Below are 16,624 nucleotides of genomic sequence, written 5' to 3'. Positions count from 1 at the left end.
TGACATTTAAATGGGCCACATCAAAAGAACATAAAAATTATTTTCTTATTTTCATGAGTTACCTTTTCCTTCAGTGTAGCAACTTTCTCTGTTAGATCACCGATGACTGTTTTCTGCTCAGTGTTCTCCACTTCATACACACTGCATTTCTTTAAGGCTTCATTCAGCTTAGTATTGAAAATAAAAGTCAATGTAATAGAAATATATAGAATTATATTAAAATTGTGATATTTAATATTCAGTTTATACAAGAATGGAGTTTAAACTTTGGAATTAATAAACAAGGGCAACTTATCACCCTGAAAAAACAAGTATTTCCATGCAAAGCTCTGTGTTTGGTCTAAGAAATCCATACATCCAACTTAAAGCAAAGCAATTACATGAAATGAACAAAACTGTAAAGAGAGTAAAAACATTCAGAGAGGGGAAAAAGCGATATTGCTGCTGGGCCACAAATAGAAAGTTAGAGCTAACGCTCACCAGTCCTAATAAATTAAATACTATTTAATGATAACTTTAACTTACTTTTTGCTCAGTATGCACGAACTTTTCACCAAGCTCTTTGTTCAGAAGATCCTTTTCTTGAAGCAGTTTCCTCAAAGTTTCAATTTGTTCCAGTTTTTCTGTTGTGCTTAACAGTTTTTGTTCTTTTTCTCCAAGTGAATTTTCAAGGAAGCTATTTCTGTCACTTAATCTAAAGAGAAAATAACAAATTTAGACATTTTGACAACAAAGCTTGCTTTAAGCTTTCTAGACTTACTAGCCCCTAACTAATTTCTTAAAAGAATAATTATTTTTTACACTTTCCATTTAAACTTCCACATATAAAAATAACATTATTGCAAGCAGAAGCAGGAATCAAGTAACTCTTTTCCAGGTGTTTTAGGAGATTTTACTTCTCAAAAGTTTAAGCTTAAAACAAAGAAAGCTAATCCTGTACAGAGTTGTAAAGAACATTTATTTTACCCTTTAAGCTGCTCATTCAAGCCAGAGATCAGAATTTGATGCTTTTCTGCATCTCGCATTTGTTGGTTGCGTAATTGGGTGAGTTGAGTTTGCAAACGTTCATTTTCATTCTGCAGCAAAACAATAATGAAGAGCATTATCACATATAAACACCCAGAATAGCATAAGATAACTGGAGATGAAAATCAGACTCTTCAGGAGATTTACATCCCACACAGCAACAAGAGACTGTTTTTCTAGCGGTTTAGCAGATATCAGTGCAAAAATACAACATTAATACCACAGGTTCAGATGTCATATTAGTTCAAATCGACACAATCCACCCTTCAGAAATACCTCCTTCAGCAATGCTATGACAGCATGAACTCAAGGATGATTGCTGCATACTCAAAGCAACACACACACTCTTACTGTGTTAAGGCAGCTTACTTAACCTTAACAGGGGAAGCTACTGCTTTGGAAAATACTGTCCTCATTGGTTTGAAGACAGTACCAAGCTGGCAAATTTTTTTGCTTATTTTTTTCAGATTGAAGATGCAAAAACCTGCATAAGGGGGACGGTGGAGAAAAGAAAAAGGAAGCAAGCTTCATTCACACAGTTTTTTGTTGGGTTTGTTGTTTTTTTTTAAACACAGTACAAATCTCCTACTCTAACCAGATCCACTGCACCAATTCAAAAATAAAACCACAATTAAAAAAAAAATAAATCTGACAACAGCAACCAAGAACCAGAAGCAGAACACATATCCAGAACCAACAGCAAATAGGACAAACGTGGCAAACCTGTCACTGCTAATGAAAATAAGCTAGCGTTCTGGAGGAGGCAGAACACACCTGTACCGCCCTCAATAGCTGCCCTTCTTCATCTACACCAAACGTTACCTGTATTGAAAGGCTTTGTTACAAGATTCTCAAGTAATAATAAATACAAGGTTGTCTTTCATCTTAAAATCAGTAATTGTTTTTTATATATGTGCAACTTAACAGAAAAAGAGCTATGAGTAATGCACCAAGCCTGAAAGTGTTTGACTAAGAGATCAGTTGTGTCATTTAGTGAAAATAAAGTTTACAAATTATCAAACACAGTAAATTGTCAGTCAGGCACTATTAAAAATAACTTTTCTGATACCTAGTTACTTTACTGTTCCTTTAGGTGTCTTCATTGAATAATTTTACACTATTAATAGATATCAAATTAATATCTGGGGGTTAGATTGTATATCTATAAATAAAGACAAATTTATTAATTACTTTTCTGTATTTACAGAGTTTCTTTTCTATAAATGTTTGTGTGTGTGCACATATACATTAAAAAAATAATACACACGCATTTATAGAAAAGAAACTTGAGGGATGTAAGAAGAGGGAGACTTATGCCCATAGTAACAAAATCTAATCCTGGACCTCCTGACAAAGGTCCTCTACAAAGCATAATTAAAATCATGTTGCCTTTCACTCTGTTTCTAAAACAAGTAACAAAGGTTCCTTCTAAACAAGTTTCTCCATATGCTGAACAGAAGTGACAAGCTTCAACTTCAGAGCATAACATAGTATGTATACACTTTCTGCCAACACAATTATGAAGTATAAAGTAGGTTTTAGACAGTTTTTGCTAGCTACAAATTGACATTTTTGTCTTACTGTAGGCTATGAGTGTAAGAATATAAACAGAGATTAAATTGATTCTCTCATGCTATCAGGTTTTACACACCTACAAAAGCTCACCTGAAGAGCCTCCATTCTACCTTGGAGCTGCACCCTATCTTCCAAATCCTGGCAACGCTCTTCTAGAAAAAGGATTTGTTCCTGGAGTTGATTTCTTTCCAATTCCAACTCTTCAACCACACTCCGTAAACCTACTCAAGCCAAAAAAGAAAATTTTTATTTCAAGAAAGGCCTACTAGAATTCCTGAAGTCTAGAAATGGTTTCAGCTTTTTATTCACAATTCTCATCAGCACCGGGCACAATCAGATCTCAGCCATTTCCCATGGAAATGCCTGAGGTGCTGCATTTCCAAGAATTAGATAGCAGAATTATCCTTCACTATTGAAAACCCAAGCATAGCTCAAGAACTCAAGAGAACCTGGCAGGAATATTTTAAACAGTATCGTGGCTGAAACAATCGTGTGGCTTATGTAACTGTATTCACAACTTAATCACGTACTTGCAGAATCAGATCTTAAGCAATTATTAATAAACTGGTCTGTATCAAAATTTGCAAGTGAGTCTATTCCATTTTAACAAAAAGATGTATTTGCCGCTTTTACCACCAATATAAACCCATCAGCATTAAAAAAAATAAGAATTTGACTTTTAAATCAAAAGCATACAGCAATGGAATGCAATTTTGTTTTGCAACATAACTGTTATATAGATAGGAAACACATTCACAGGAACAAGACTCATAACTTAAAAAAAATATGATCTTGCCACACAGGGTATTTCATGGGCACCAAGGCTCAATCAATTCCAGTGTTTAGTCATACTTAAATTCTACTTCTGAACCAAAACTAGGCAGTTCATCCAGCACGCACATGCTTTAAAATGAAAAGGAAGAAAACGCAAGCCAAAAAAATTCAACAAAGATTAGAATACACCACAAATGGGTTGTTAGTTAAATTTGAAAACAAAAATAGACACAAAATACAGATGCTGTGCATGCTTTAATAAACTGTCTAGTTGCTATCACACCTGCATTAGATGAAGTGTACTCTGGCCACCAACCTCCCATATTTTCTCCTTCAGCTGAATCAGTGCTATCCAAGGTGACGTTCAACTCCTGAAAGCATTGTTTTCTATCAAAGTTGTATTCTTCCTATGCACAAAACATGAGATGAAGCGTAAATTAAAGAAAAAAAAGGAAGCACGGATAAAATACATATTCTGCCATTAAAAGCATAGTTTCAATTAAAAGACCTAAAATTCAACAAGCGATTCAGGTGCCTAAATGTAAGTATATGGGATCACTGTGGACACTAGAGTAACCTGCCCAGCTACCAGCTGTTAGTTCCAGAATAGCCAAGCCTCCCACAGGTTTTGTGGTATCTGCCAAGCCCCTGAAGACACCCTCAGGCATCTGAAAGGCCCATGGGTAACTAAGTTTGGATAACTTAATTGGTCCCCGATTTCTACAGTTAATAGGATTCTCTGAATCTCAGGATAAAGGATCAGAGTTAACTAAACATAAAATTACTCTTCGAATGGTATATTAATGTGACGATGACATCCTAATTCGTACAAAAAATTAGCTTTTTTCTGTGCAAGTCACAGCACCAGCTACCCAGAAGTATATCTGAATGAACTGCCAGTACTTACTAATTATTCAGTCAAGCTCCATCAACAAAGAGATTTGTAAGGATTGTATCTAAACCAAAAACAGCCTTAACATATTAAGCGTGCACATAGCCTCAAGCATGTGAATTACTCCAGAGCAAAGCTCATTATTTTTCAGTGTAAAATTAACTAGACTCATTACTCAAGGAAAAGAGAGGTGTGATGCCATTGGAATTTCTCATCTTGTGGCTACATAAACCATTAAATTCACCAAATTTACAGTTAGATAACTAATCTAAGTTCTTAAGCCCTTAATGTTTTTAAGTGTAAAGCACCATACAAATAATAGTACTTCCCTATTTTTATTAACCTACAGGTAAAAACAAATTCTTATCTCTCTTAACCCACCTGAAGCTTCCTGCTGGTCTGATTGCTTTTTCTTCTTGCCTGCTGCAGCCTGCCCATTCCTTGAACTGTGGTCAGTTCCTCCTCCAGCTCCTGTTGCCCTGAGACTATGGCTGGATCAGAGCAGCCAGGAAAGAACCAGTCATCCTCGATCAGTTTTGTGCCACAGGAAAGCAATTACATTTATATCAGACACTACTACATGAAAAGAGACCAGGGACAGGCTGAAGTCCCAATGAATGACTGACAGGAACAAGATTAATGAAGCAATCCATTGCATTCACCTTGTGATTTCCCTCCAATATTACTGTGTAGAATATAAGAATAAAGTTTGCATATCTCACTAAGAAGCAGCAAACTGAAGTCTAACTTTACTTCTTCATCAGCTCTAAATGAAGACTTTCTACAGGAGACTGGAATGGGTGAGGTTATGCTGATACTAAAAAAAACGCCAAACAATTAAAATGCCAAATTACATCTCATTTCACTTTACCAGGTTAAAATATACCTAATTTGTATGACAAAAGCATCAGCTGGAACAGCTGCAGGTTTTATAATCTGAACAATCATATTCATTCTTATGGAAATGCTATGTGTCCCTTTCGACTTCAATTTTAGTCTGAGCTACAAAGCCAGATAATTTGAGGAAGTCACAAGCATATGTTACACTGCAAACTGGCATCAAATCATCTTATCATAAATTAATATTATTATTCTTTTTAAGACAAATACAGAATCACTTGTAAATAAACACACTGAATAAATTCAGAACAGGAAAGCTTAGGTATGCATTCCGTTCATTGTTAGAAATGATTTTTCATTTAGAGTACATTCCCATCTGTTTTGTGATACAACAAAACATGTTTGGGGTAACAGACTAGGAAATAGATGTTTCATGCAAAGCACACAAGAACAGCCAGAGAAAAGAAACAAAAGTAAAGGTGGCTCCATACTTTAATTGAAAGTTAGATTAATTAGATAATTACAAATTTAGCTTTCAATTTAACCACATCTATGCACAGTTGTCCTCACAGCATGCAAAATTCAGAGAACTTATGCTGATGCATCTGTGAGGTAAACACCAGAAACTATGAGGAGGTTTAGCCCTAGTGAGAACACTCAGCTTTCATCTGAGTTGTCCAAGGATTCCTTATACCACAAAGTTCATTAACACACAATTCTGTAACACCTACTAGATTTAAGTTCTTCCTGTGATATTTCAAAATTACATACTTAACATGTTGTGAGAAAAGATTAGAGGAAAAGTTTAAAAACAAATTAACGACCCTCTTAAAGTTGGACTGCTAAATCGGATTTTGCTTCTGCTTTTAATTATGCTTTGGCTTCTGGCACTGGCACTTTATCAGCATTCATTTCACACACCTTTGTTGATTTTCAAGTATAGATTCTACAATTTTCTTTCTTTTTTTTCATCATTACACATACTCCTCCAAAATTGTAAAAATAAATGCCAAATTTTGTTCACATGCCTTAAATCTCTGTTTACAAGAGCTTTCATTGAAGTCAGTGAAGCGCTTCAAGGAGCAAGCATTATTCCAGATAAAAAAATTTAACCCTTTCCTTGGAGGGAGAAATTGAATTTTTGAAATTTTTTTTCAGAAGTTGAAATTGAGGTAATTGTTTTTCAGTATAATCAGAATGAGTAACAGACTGTCCTTTAGGAACCCAAAATATTTAGGCTCTAAAGTATTTTAGAACAAAAAAAAAAAAAAAAAAAGAAATTACCATTGCCACATGAAAAAAATGGAATTATAGAAATTGGAGCCTTAGAATGATTTAGAATACTAAATTGAAAGTATTTCACACTGGCCTAAATTCAGCATTACTTTAACAACAATTAGTAAGTAAATACATTTTCTAATGTTTTACAGAAGCTTAGGGAGCTTTTCATTTGCAATTATATTTAACATAAGAACGGGAAAACTTCCCTGAACACCTTTCTTCAGATGCACACTGCATTTCAATTAACTAATGATGTGCCTATTTTTCCCTGTGTCACTATTTACACTAAATACCACAATCTTCAGCAGTCTGCAGAGGAAACAAGCCCCAGTCTATAAATGTAATCAATACTGTCATCCTCTACACTTTTGCAGCTCCCCACACATTCAACCCAACAGAGACAACCACCACATATGGCAAATTGTCACAGGCTATGATGGAATGAGTAATGGGTTTATATATTCCTTAAAATATTGGTAGCTAGTATTAACACATGCAAAGCTCTACAATTTATGGGATGGAATGTAATTGTTTTTCTTTTAAAAATACTACTAACTTTTAAGTTCTACTAAAATTATTTACATGAATTTGATTCTTACTTAGTCACAACCACTTGCAGCCAGCCAAGATATCACTAGATAAAGTTACAAGATAAATATGGAGTCAGCTGTTATGACAAAGAAAAATGAAGAAAGATGATTCGGTTAATATAAATGAAGAAACAGGTATTGCAGGGCAGAAAAAGAAAAATCAAGTTAAAATCAGCATTTGTTACGCATATTGCTAAAACCCACATACCATCAATGGCAAATCTTATAAGGTACTGTTGACAATTTCCTCAAAAGAAGCAACAACAGAAGAAATCAGCAACAGTATATTACAAGTTGTCATTGCTGCAGTAACCTGCATGCACAAAACTGATGGGAAACTATGTTCTCACTGGCTGACCAAATCACAGTGTAGGGTAGGAGTGGAGGGGGAAGGGACGCTGAGTGCTCATCAGGTGTAACGGCAGGAAAAAAGAAACAGAAAGGTCATGCTTATCCCAAGGGGAAAAAATGCAAAATTAAACACGGACTGACACAGATGAAATTTTACAACTGTTATTAAAATTGCATGTGGATCTGCAGCTACCACAGATGAGATAACAGGTATTTTTAATGAAGGGAATATTATTATATTTCAATTCTAATGCATTACATGTGTAAATCCCTCAAAAAGAAGAGGCACGATCCTTAGAACACTGCCACACTTAACATACTGAACTTCCAAATCGATCATGTAAACAAAAAATAATTCAATCACAGATTAAAAAGAGAAGACACAAATTAATTAACTGGATTAATTATGATGGTAGGCTGTGCACATTAGAATTGCCAGTAATCCTCACACAGTTAACAGGGCAAAAATTATAATCTAGTACTAGATGGCAGGGAAAAAAGCAGTAAAAGCTATCTGAAATTTAACCAGAATTTAAGTTCTGATAGAAGATGCTTCACTTCACATCATCTGTTTTATTAATAATTTAGAAAACTATAAAACTTGAGATTACTTGAAATGCTATCTTCTGTAATTTTATATTTTTAACTAGCTCCAAACCACTGTCAGTTGATGTTATTCAGCTGACCTATACAAGTGACACTAACAGATTACTACATATTCTAAGAAAGGTTTCTCATTAATCATATTTAAAGAGAAACTCTGTCTCAGGTACATTTTATGGAAGCACCACCTTCATTCATCAAATTCAAACCAACACTATAGTTCCCCACAGCTTCACCAGTTGTTCTAGGCAGGCAGCTTTAACATTTCAATGGCGAACTTTTTATCATTGATCATTCGTATGCAGACGATAAGCTTTCAAGTTCAAGCAGTCTTACAGAGCAGCAACTCAGATGGCAAACAGAACAAGCACACCTACTCATAAAAATGACACAAAAAAGTTGAATGTACGAAAAACACATTCAAGGAAATAGGAAAAAGCAGAAATTGCAAGTTTAAGCAATTTCACTAACTATACAAATCTTATGATTACAGAAATGAGGCATGGTGGTGTGCTATCAATTCAGTCTGAAGTACAGCAGACACACGCACACACATATATATATGTATGCATGACAGATGTTTTGTGAATAAAAAAATTCACCTTCTCTCTCCTCCTCAATCTGAGCCATTCTCAAGGCCATAGCAGATTTCTCTTCTCGGACTTGATCACGAGACTCCTCCGACTCAGGTACATTTTCTTGCCATTCCAAGAGCTGACTCTGCAATTCATCCACACTACCTGATTCACTGGCCTAACAAGAGAAATTGCATGTGAAAATATATTTACTAAATCCCACTGAAAATGCAAATAACATTTTAGTGTTGGGAAACCTTTCACAGAGAAAACAATCCATTATAATTCACCATTTTGCATAAATAACCTATGAAAGTGATAATTGCTATTGCAGATGATGTAAAAAGCAAACCTCACCACTCTGTAAAATATCAAAAATGCTACTGCAAGTTATACTTCTAATCTGAAATATTTTTAAACAAAAAAAAAGGCTTTTTTAATCAAAATCTTTTTGTTGCACATTTTCATCTTAGCAATGTTTCGAAGTAAAACAATATTTAACTGTTTTTATGTGGGATTACAAACTTCTATCAACTTTTTTCCTGTGAACAGAATAGCAATGTTTCCATCTTTCCATCAAAATAAAAACTACTGTAAGATTTTAACAAAAAAACCACCAATTTCCCCACAAAACCTGGAAAAAACAATTATTTTCTAGCAAAATACAATTAGCTGTTTCAAACTGGCTCTGCTACTAGGGCTGTACAAAGTTACCATGATTAATGCATACTGTTAAGCCATCTAAAGCCCTTTGGCAATATTTTCCGAGTCTTCTCATTTTCTTATCCAGACCTGAACATTTCCCAAGGTTACAGCTATTACTTCCTTCTGAAAGCTATTCAGTCGTACACAAAATAATAGCCACACTTTGATGACTCATTTTCAGTGTAACTAAATAAATAGTAAACTGCCTGGAAAAATACAATTTAAGGTACATTGCAAAGTACAAATCATTCTGCTTAAGTAATTCAAATCTGTCAGCTTGTTACCCAACCGAACAGCTACTGATATGGACAATTCCATATATCACTGTATTTTCACCTCCAAAAACCAGCTAACACCATTTTCAAAGTTTAATTAGCCCTGCTTGAGTTAATCACTAATTCATACAAATCAACATTAAAGTTAACCTGTGAGGCTGCTCTCTTTGTAACTTGGTCAAGATCAGCTTGCAACTTCCTCTGCTGTTCTTCATAGACTTCCAGCTTAGTCAGCAATTCTTCTATAAAAACATAATAAATTTGGTTCATTAGCACACAAAACTAATAGGAAGAGGGGGGTATTGAAAAAAATTAATATAATTAATAGTATAAAATTACAATAAATAAAATCATAATAAAATTTTGAAAATAAAAATTTAGAAGAAAGATTCAAAATGAAAATTCAGACGATAATTCATTTCAGTTAGGAGACCTCTGTTGGGCTGTGTTGGGCCCATCTACCTGAGAAACTGACTTGATTATTAAATATTAACAAGTGCTTTAAATTTAACCTGCTAACTACTTAAGACTGAAACAACTGAAAATTCTGCCGTTTTCCATTTATGGAAAGGATGTCAGAGAAAAAAACATGATGAAGCAGAAAAATCTCTCACAGACTCTGAACTATCTGAAGTTTGAAGCAAAAATTCTCTCTCAAATCCTTGCAAAAGATAATTCTTAAATTACTTGCAACTCACTGCCCTCAAAAGTTTATTGTATATACTCGGATAAATTTTCTAAGTATACTTGGTCTCATTTTTCCATCTAAGAAGATGCCTTTTCCATTTCCTGCAAAAGTTTAGACCTAGTCTGCCTAAGCCTAAAGGCAACAAGAATTACCCATTTGTAGATTTAGGGAAGGAAAAGCTGAGCTGTAACTCTGACTTAAATGCTATTTGCTATTGTTCAAAGTTACACAAAGTTACTTCAGAACCTGTTTTTAAAGAAAAATACACTTTGAAAAAGAAAATGAGAAAGTTATTTATCTTTGCCTCTTCATTTCAAATCATCTGCAAAAGATTTTTTTTTTACCATTTTGAGTTCTGATTTCATATAACGATTGCAGTTTTGACTGTAGTTCTTCATTTTCAATTTCTAATTCTGAGACACGATTGTTTAAGGCGGATACATCATTATCCTTTGATGAAAACTAGAAGAAAAAATAGTTACGAGGTTTGCAAATGCGCCAAAACCACAGCAAAGTCAATGCAACTTTATTCTGAATTTTGAGTAATATTTAGAACAGCTGTTTCTCTAATATATGGAAGTGCAATAAACTAGCTAACTCTACGGAATTTTACTCCTGAATGCTGGTATCATCAGTTTGTACTATTTTGTTGAAACTCCATCCTGCATCAAAATTTTATATCCATCCATTTTTATACATTAATTCATATATAAAGATACTTCCAATAAATTATTTTAATATTCTATTTACCCCGTATTTTATTTTTTTCAGTCAAATCTCCAAGCACAGCAGTTTAAAACAGGCATGGAATACTAAATTCAATGTTACACATACATTTTTTAGTTCATCCTCCAGTTGTTTGATTCTTGATTTAGACCAAGCCTTCATTTTCAGAAATTTTGCTTCAGATTTGCTGGCCTCTTCTGTTTTCAATTTCACTTGTACTAAGAAACAAAACACAAAAATTTATTTAAAGCCTTAGAAAAATTATTAATACAAGACCTATTCTTAATTCCTTTAGCAACTGGAAGTTATACACTTATACAAGACAGAAAAACCTAACACAAAAAAATGCAGTGAGAAATTTAGAGTTCATGTGATTACCCTGGTATTCCTATGACCCTCATTATTACAGTATTTGATCATAGATACCTTTCAATTAGCGTGGCAATAACTCTTCCACCACATTTAACATTAGTTCTTCTTGCAAGAGGTATGAAATAAGGATAAAATACATAACAGTCTGGGGCAAAGGAACCCTTGATATGTAACAACTGCTTAAATAGGATACCTTCCAAATCTTCCATCTTCTCTTTGGTTATAGACTCCCAACCTCCAACTTCTTTTGAGTTAGTCTGTCCACTACCACTTAATTCTGCCACTTGTTTCTTAAGCTGAAACAGGGCCTGATCTTTCTCTTGCAGCTCAGTTTCATGTTTCTCTTGAATTTCATGCAGTTCAGCATTAAATTTCTCCTTAACTTTTGTCATTTCAAGCTCATGTTTCTCCATCATGTCTCTTAACTGGGCTCTCATTACATGTTTCTCAGCATCCAGTTTAGACTGGAGGTTTTCTTTTTCCGACAGAAGACGTTTCATGTTTTCATTAATGTCCTGTGAAAAAAAAAGAACTCAAACAAAAGAAAATCTTCATATTTTGATGCAAAGTATTTTTAGTGTCACTGTCAAATACTGTATCTGTATTCCTACATACATTATAACCAGAAATCAGGGCTACTGTTCGTAACCTGGCTCTACTACAAAAGATACTCAGCTCTGACTTTCCAAAACAGAAGCGGGGACTTCAGCAAAATGGCATCACTGTTTGAGTGTAACCTACATGCAACCTCTCCCATACATGAAAAGAGAATAAAAAGCAACATTTGGTTCCATGGAATATAAAAAAACCAAGCAAGCAAACAAACAAAAAAGCCCAAAGCAGACCTCTTTAACAGTGATCACCAAAATTAAGAATACTCACAGCAATGCCACCCAGATGTTGTCACCTACATCCGTTAAAATTAAAGTTGGCAAACTGATTTAGTTCTTCTTTACAACATTTTGTTACTAACTGGTTTTCTGTTAGTGCTTATTCTATTTTTAATGTCTTTACATTCGTTTTCTAATACATTAAGAGGTAGAAAAGATTACAGATCACCGTAGCACAGCAGTCCACTCACATTGGACCTGCTGTTCAAAAAACTAATTTCACAATACTTAAACCAAAGAATACAAACCACCCAAGTAAAGAAGCTGTACAGAACAGCACAGGGAAATTTTCCAAAATACGGTTAAAACTGCTTATGTAAATAAAGCAAGGATTCCTGCTGTTTTAACATTTAAACTGTAACGGAATCTCAGCTTTAAGTGCTTAAAGTTCATGTTGGCACAGTCAAAGCTGCCCCCTTCCCTCAAGGTATGCGTTTTTGTCCCCTCGATGCACTAGCACTAGGTACCACCAGTTCTTGCAGAGCATCACTGTCGGAAGATGCATCTAACCCAAAAGGAAAAAAAACAACAAAACCCTGCATAAGGCAGGCATAACAAATGGGAAGGACAAATGAAACCGGCTTAAACTACCATGCAGCTTAACTACCCAAGCAGGACATCTACCTGGGTACACAGCTGAAACTACTTCTAGTAAGATTTCGATTCTGGCAGCCCTCATGGTAAGCTGAAAATTTGTCAGAAATAGTGTAGCTAAAATGCTGGACCTGGCAGCCCAGACAGGCTGTAACGTGCCTGTTTCAGGAAAGGGTCCCAAAAGCTTGTCTGAGAGACTGCAATGTCCTTTTCCTACACTGTTGAACTGAAGCAGCAGCACTCAAAGGCTATAATCAGAGTTCATGTCACGTGCTTAACACAAAGAACCTTGATTAGGTATTGCTTTTGCAATCAGTAGAAATACAGTAAAAGGAAAGGCACACAATTAACAAAATGTTCTCTCGGGGGGCGGGGGGGGGGAAGCGCCTCAGTTATGTCTCACTGCAGTCTCTAACTAGAAAAGCTGAAATCTTTTGACAGCCAGTAGTCCTCCCCCAACATGGCAAGTTCCCAAAATGAATCAAGACAAACTATGGGTGAGAGTCAACAGCTTTATATTTTATGGAAATTACCTCTCCTTTAAGTTAATCTCCTGACTGGAATTAGTATTTCTTTGCACAACTGTGGTTGCATTATTAGCACATGTCAAAGCCTCGCAGAGAAATGCCTAAATATTTTATGCAAAGCTGTCTTTTGTGCACAACCAAACAGCTTTTTAAACTTGTAATTGCCCTGATGAGTTTAGCTGTTCATGTATGCTATTTCTTACTTTCAACTGCTGGTCCTTGGCATCCAGTTCTTTTTGCAACACATCTATCACCTGTGTCCTTCCCAGCATGACTTCTTCCTTTTCATGGAGCTTCTGTTTCAAGGCCTTCAGTAGCTAGCAGAAAAAAATAATCAAGTAATCAATAAAGGAGTTAAAACTTTCAGAAGAGAAAGAAAAAGACTTCCCTTCATTTTCCAAACCAGACGTCTGAACTGCACAGCAGAGAATGGTAATTACATGATTCCAAATTTCCTTGTTTAAGTCAAAGCAAGCTACTAAGTTTCCAAAGCAACATACCTGTTCTAGGTCAGCACTTGCATCGGATTTAGCAGCTAATTTAAAGAGCTCCTGCTCATGCTTTTCTCTCTGGGCTTCCAGTTCCTTTTCCTTTTCCTGGATAATATTTTGAAACACACGTACCTAGAAACACATCGAAAGTACATATGAAACTAGTTCACAAAGGCACAGTAAAAGCACACTGAATTGCCTAACTAAAAAATATATTATCTTGCTGTACCTATCTTAAGCCTGAAATTTGCTTCCAGTGAACAGTAAATATACTAATCAGTCAGTGACTACTGATATCAGTGATGCATGTGGATAAACTCGAAATTAAAAAAAAATTGCCTCAATTCCACAATAACAAACTTCAAACAAGAAGCATGGTACTGTTCATTCTTGTTCAATATCACAGATTTTCACCTTTCTTTTTTGGATGACATTGTTATGAGACTTCTAATTTCTAAAAGATTACATTGATCATGTTAATTTCTAGCAAGTTTCTATCAATTTTGAATAAATTCACATGAAGTCCTACTCAGATTTATACCTCTGGGATGATATTGTGCTCGCCAAAATGGCTTTCACATTCTCAACTGTTTGTATTTTTCCTTCTTTCCTGTATCAAAACTAATTCCCTGTGTGCTGCTAAATGGCTATGGTCACGCTCAGGATCAGAAGTAGCATTTTTGTTACAGATAAACTCGGGCATCAAATGATGTGGAAAATACAGAGTTTCATATGTGGTAGAACTCAAATGCTGAGAGATCAGGCACATCACATTAAAATTTGAGATTAAGCTTCCAAGGGAGCTGGAAGAGCGCGGTAACATCAAGGAACGGGTAACATGCTCCATAGTTCTACTTTTTCTTTTTTTTTTTTTTTTAAGTATTATTTAACAAGTTGTTATTGTTTGTCTTGGCCTGTTAATCAGCTGCTAACTTCTGGAAAAGCTTCCCCTTCAGTACACCAAACTTCTTCAGCTATTTTTTAGTCAAGAGGAAAACACAACCATTTTTCCATGTTTTCATGCCAAAAAGTGTGTCGGGTAGCTCATGGCACAAGTGAAAGTGATCTGTGAAATAGCCATTTCTGCCGAGAATGGTTGCAATAATCCAAAAACACTACTGTTGCTGGCATGCAATTTTGCACCTTGAGATGTAGTGCTAAAGAGATATTTGGAGGTTCTTCAGCTGGAACCCTGCACAGCTCATTTCACTCTGTTACACACTAGTTTCTCCATGCACAAACATCAGCCAAATGCTTGAACTCCTTGCTTGCATGAACTTTCAGCTTCAGTGATCACCAGCACGAACTGTCTACTGCTTTGTTATTTTCACTCCAACACCATACAGATTTTTACTCAAGAATCATCAGAATTAAAAGTGGCATTTCTTAACTACTGAGAAAGAAACACTGCAGCCGAGATACCACTTCTCCCACCAAAGCATGTAAATATTTTTGCAGTGCATTTACTTACATTTTCCATATATGTAGCTTCTTTTCCTTGGAAACGCTCTCTTTCTTTGCTCTGAATATTTTTAAGACTCTCAATCTGTTCCTGGAACAAGCTACATTTTTCTTCACTGTCTCCAACCTTCTTGGTAAGGTTCTGCACTAGTATCTGCATGCTTTGTAGTGATGACTCCTTAACCGCCAGCTGATTCTTCAGAACGCAAAGCAAAAGACAATTAGAAGAATGAACCCAGACAAAAGACATAGCAATCACCAGAGCCACACCTCTTAGCCCTTCCCTCAGCTAAAGCAACATTAAATCCAAACCTGAATTTTGAGTTTAATCTGAATTAAATTTGCCAGCAGATTCTGAAGTCAATACTATGTATAAATGGTACTGACAAAAGAAGTAAATAAATATAGATCTACTAACATAAATGAAAATAATCAGTAAAGAATTTTTATTCACATGAATAACTGCAGAGGATTTGTGCTTCAGAGAAGGATCCACTGTATAACGCATCAGAATTTGTTGATTTCTTGAAACCTCTATGGAGATTTTATATTTGAGCTGCTAATATACCTTCAATTCTTCATTGGGCAAGAGTGTTTCATTGGCAACACCACTTGATCCACACGCTATCTGTAAATCGATGATATAAGCATCTCTTTCAGCTAACTTCTTTTCTTTCTCTGCCAGCATGGCATCCATTTCAGCCCCACGACAGCGCTGGGCCTCCAATTCAACACTCTGAAAATGAAAAGACAGAATTCCTTGTAAGCTATACTTCCACCATCTACAGCACAGAACAGGTGAACAGTTTCATTATTTCCTTATTCCCTGTATTAGGGTACCGAAAAAACTACAATCAAATTTATAGCCTGGTTCAATTTTAAGTGTAATCCTTAATTACTGAACCTTTCTCTTTGAAATTCTGCAGCGTTCATGTTCCTGCCACTTTCAACAATGAACAGTCCTGCCCACAGAACAGATCACTGCACAAAACAGCTACAAACCATAACATGAAACTATCCCTTGTCTACATTCCACCCTCTTAGGACTTACTTTTGCAACAAGAAAAACTGAAGCAAACCAGCATCTTTGTTCAAAATACAAGATTCAAATATAACATTAACCCACAAATTCTTATTTATGTATACTATTCCATTCATTTTCAAATGGCTACAAAAGCATGCTTGAGGATTCCCTTGCTGAAGACACAATGACAGAATTCTCACTGCATTTCCTCAAGCAGGTTCTAACATATAAACTTCTCCGTCTACTCAACAGAAAACTCGCAGAATATCTTAGTAGCAACTTGTTCTACTACGTAGTAACATATCATTAAATAGATAAATATATTTAAATAAATACATTTAACCATAATCCTGTAAGCAAATGT

At 35.3% G+C, this 16,624-nt stretch overlaps 1 protein-coding gene across 4 annotated transcripts in view; it reads right to left on the bottom strand.

Moving 5' to 3' along the window:
* LOC102054769 (golgin subfamily B member 1) overlaps positions 1-16,624 on the bottom strand; it is a 44,671-nt gene that overhangs the window by 21,446 nt on the left and 6,601 nt on the right. For 2 of the 4 annotated variants that reach the window (XM_055721590.1, XM_055721593.1), the window contains exons 6-20: positions 15,805-15,972; positions 15,247-15,432; positions 13,785-13,907; positions 13,488-13,601; positions 11,467-11,788; positions 11,010-11,119; positions 10,520-10,637; positions 9,638-9,729; positions 8,535-8,685; positions 4,649-4,758; positions 3,659-3,782; positions 2,692-2,822; positions 967-1,076; positions 526-694; positions 63-167 (exon numbers count right to left, since the gene is read on the bottom strand). In XM_055721590.1, the coding sequence (XP_055577565.1) occupies positions 63-167; positions 526-694; positions 967-1,076; positions 2,692-2,822; positions 3,659-3,782; positions 4,649-4,758; positions 8,535-8,685; positions 9,638-9,729; positions 10,520-10,637; positions 11,010-11,119; positions 11,467-11,788; positions 13,488-13,601; positions 13,785-13,907; positions 15,247-15,432; positions 15,805-15,972 (2,133 nt within the window). Of the gene's footprint in view, positions 1-62; positions 168-525; positions 695-966; positions 1,077-2,691; positions 2,823-3,658; positions 3,783-4,648; positions 4,759-8,534; positions 8,686-9,637; positions 9,730-10,519; positions 10,638-11,009; positions 11,120-11,466; positions 11,789-13,487; positions 13,602-13,784; positions 13,908-15,246; positions 15,433-15,690; positions 15,973-16,624 lie in introns of those variants that run through there. The other 2 variants (XM_055721591.1, XM_055721594.1) reach the window with 2 other exon arrangements.

The sequence above is a fragment of the Falco cherrug genome, chromosome 10 (genome assembly GCF_023634085.1).
Source record: "Falco cherrug isolate bFalChe1 chromosome 10, bFalChe1.pri, whole genome shotgun sequence".
In the NCBI taxonomy this organism is placed as follows: domain Eukaryota; kingdom Metazoa; phylum Chordata; class Aves; order Falconiformes; family Falconidae; genus Falco; species Falco cherrug.
The sequence above is the reverse complement of the archived record's forward strand: the minus strand, read 5'-3'. Positions and strand labels throughout refer to the sequence as shown.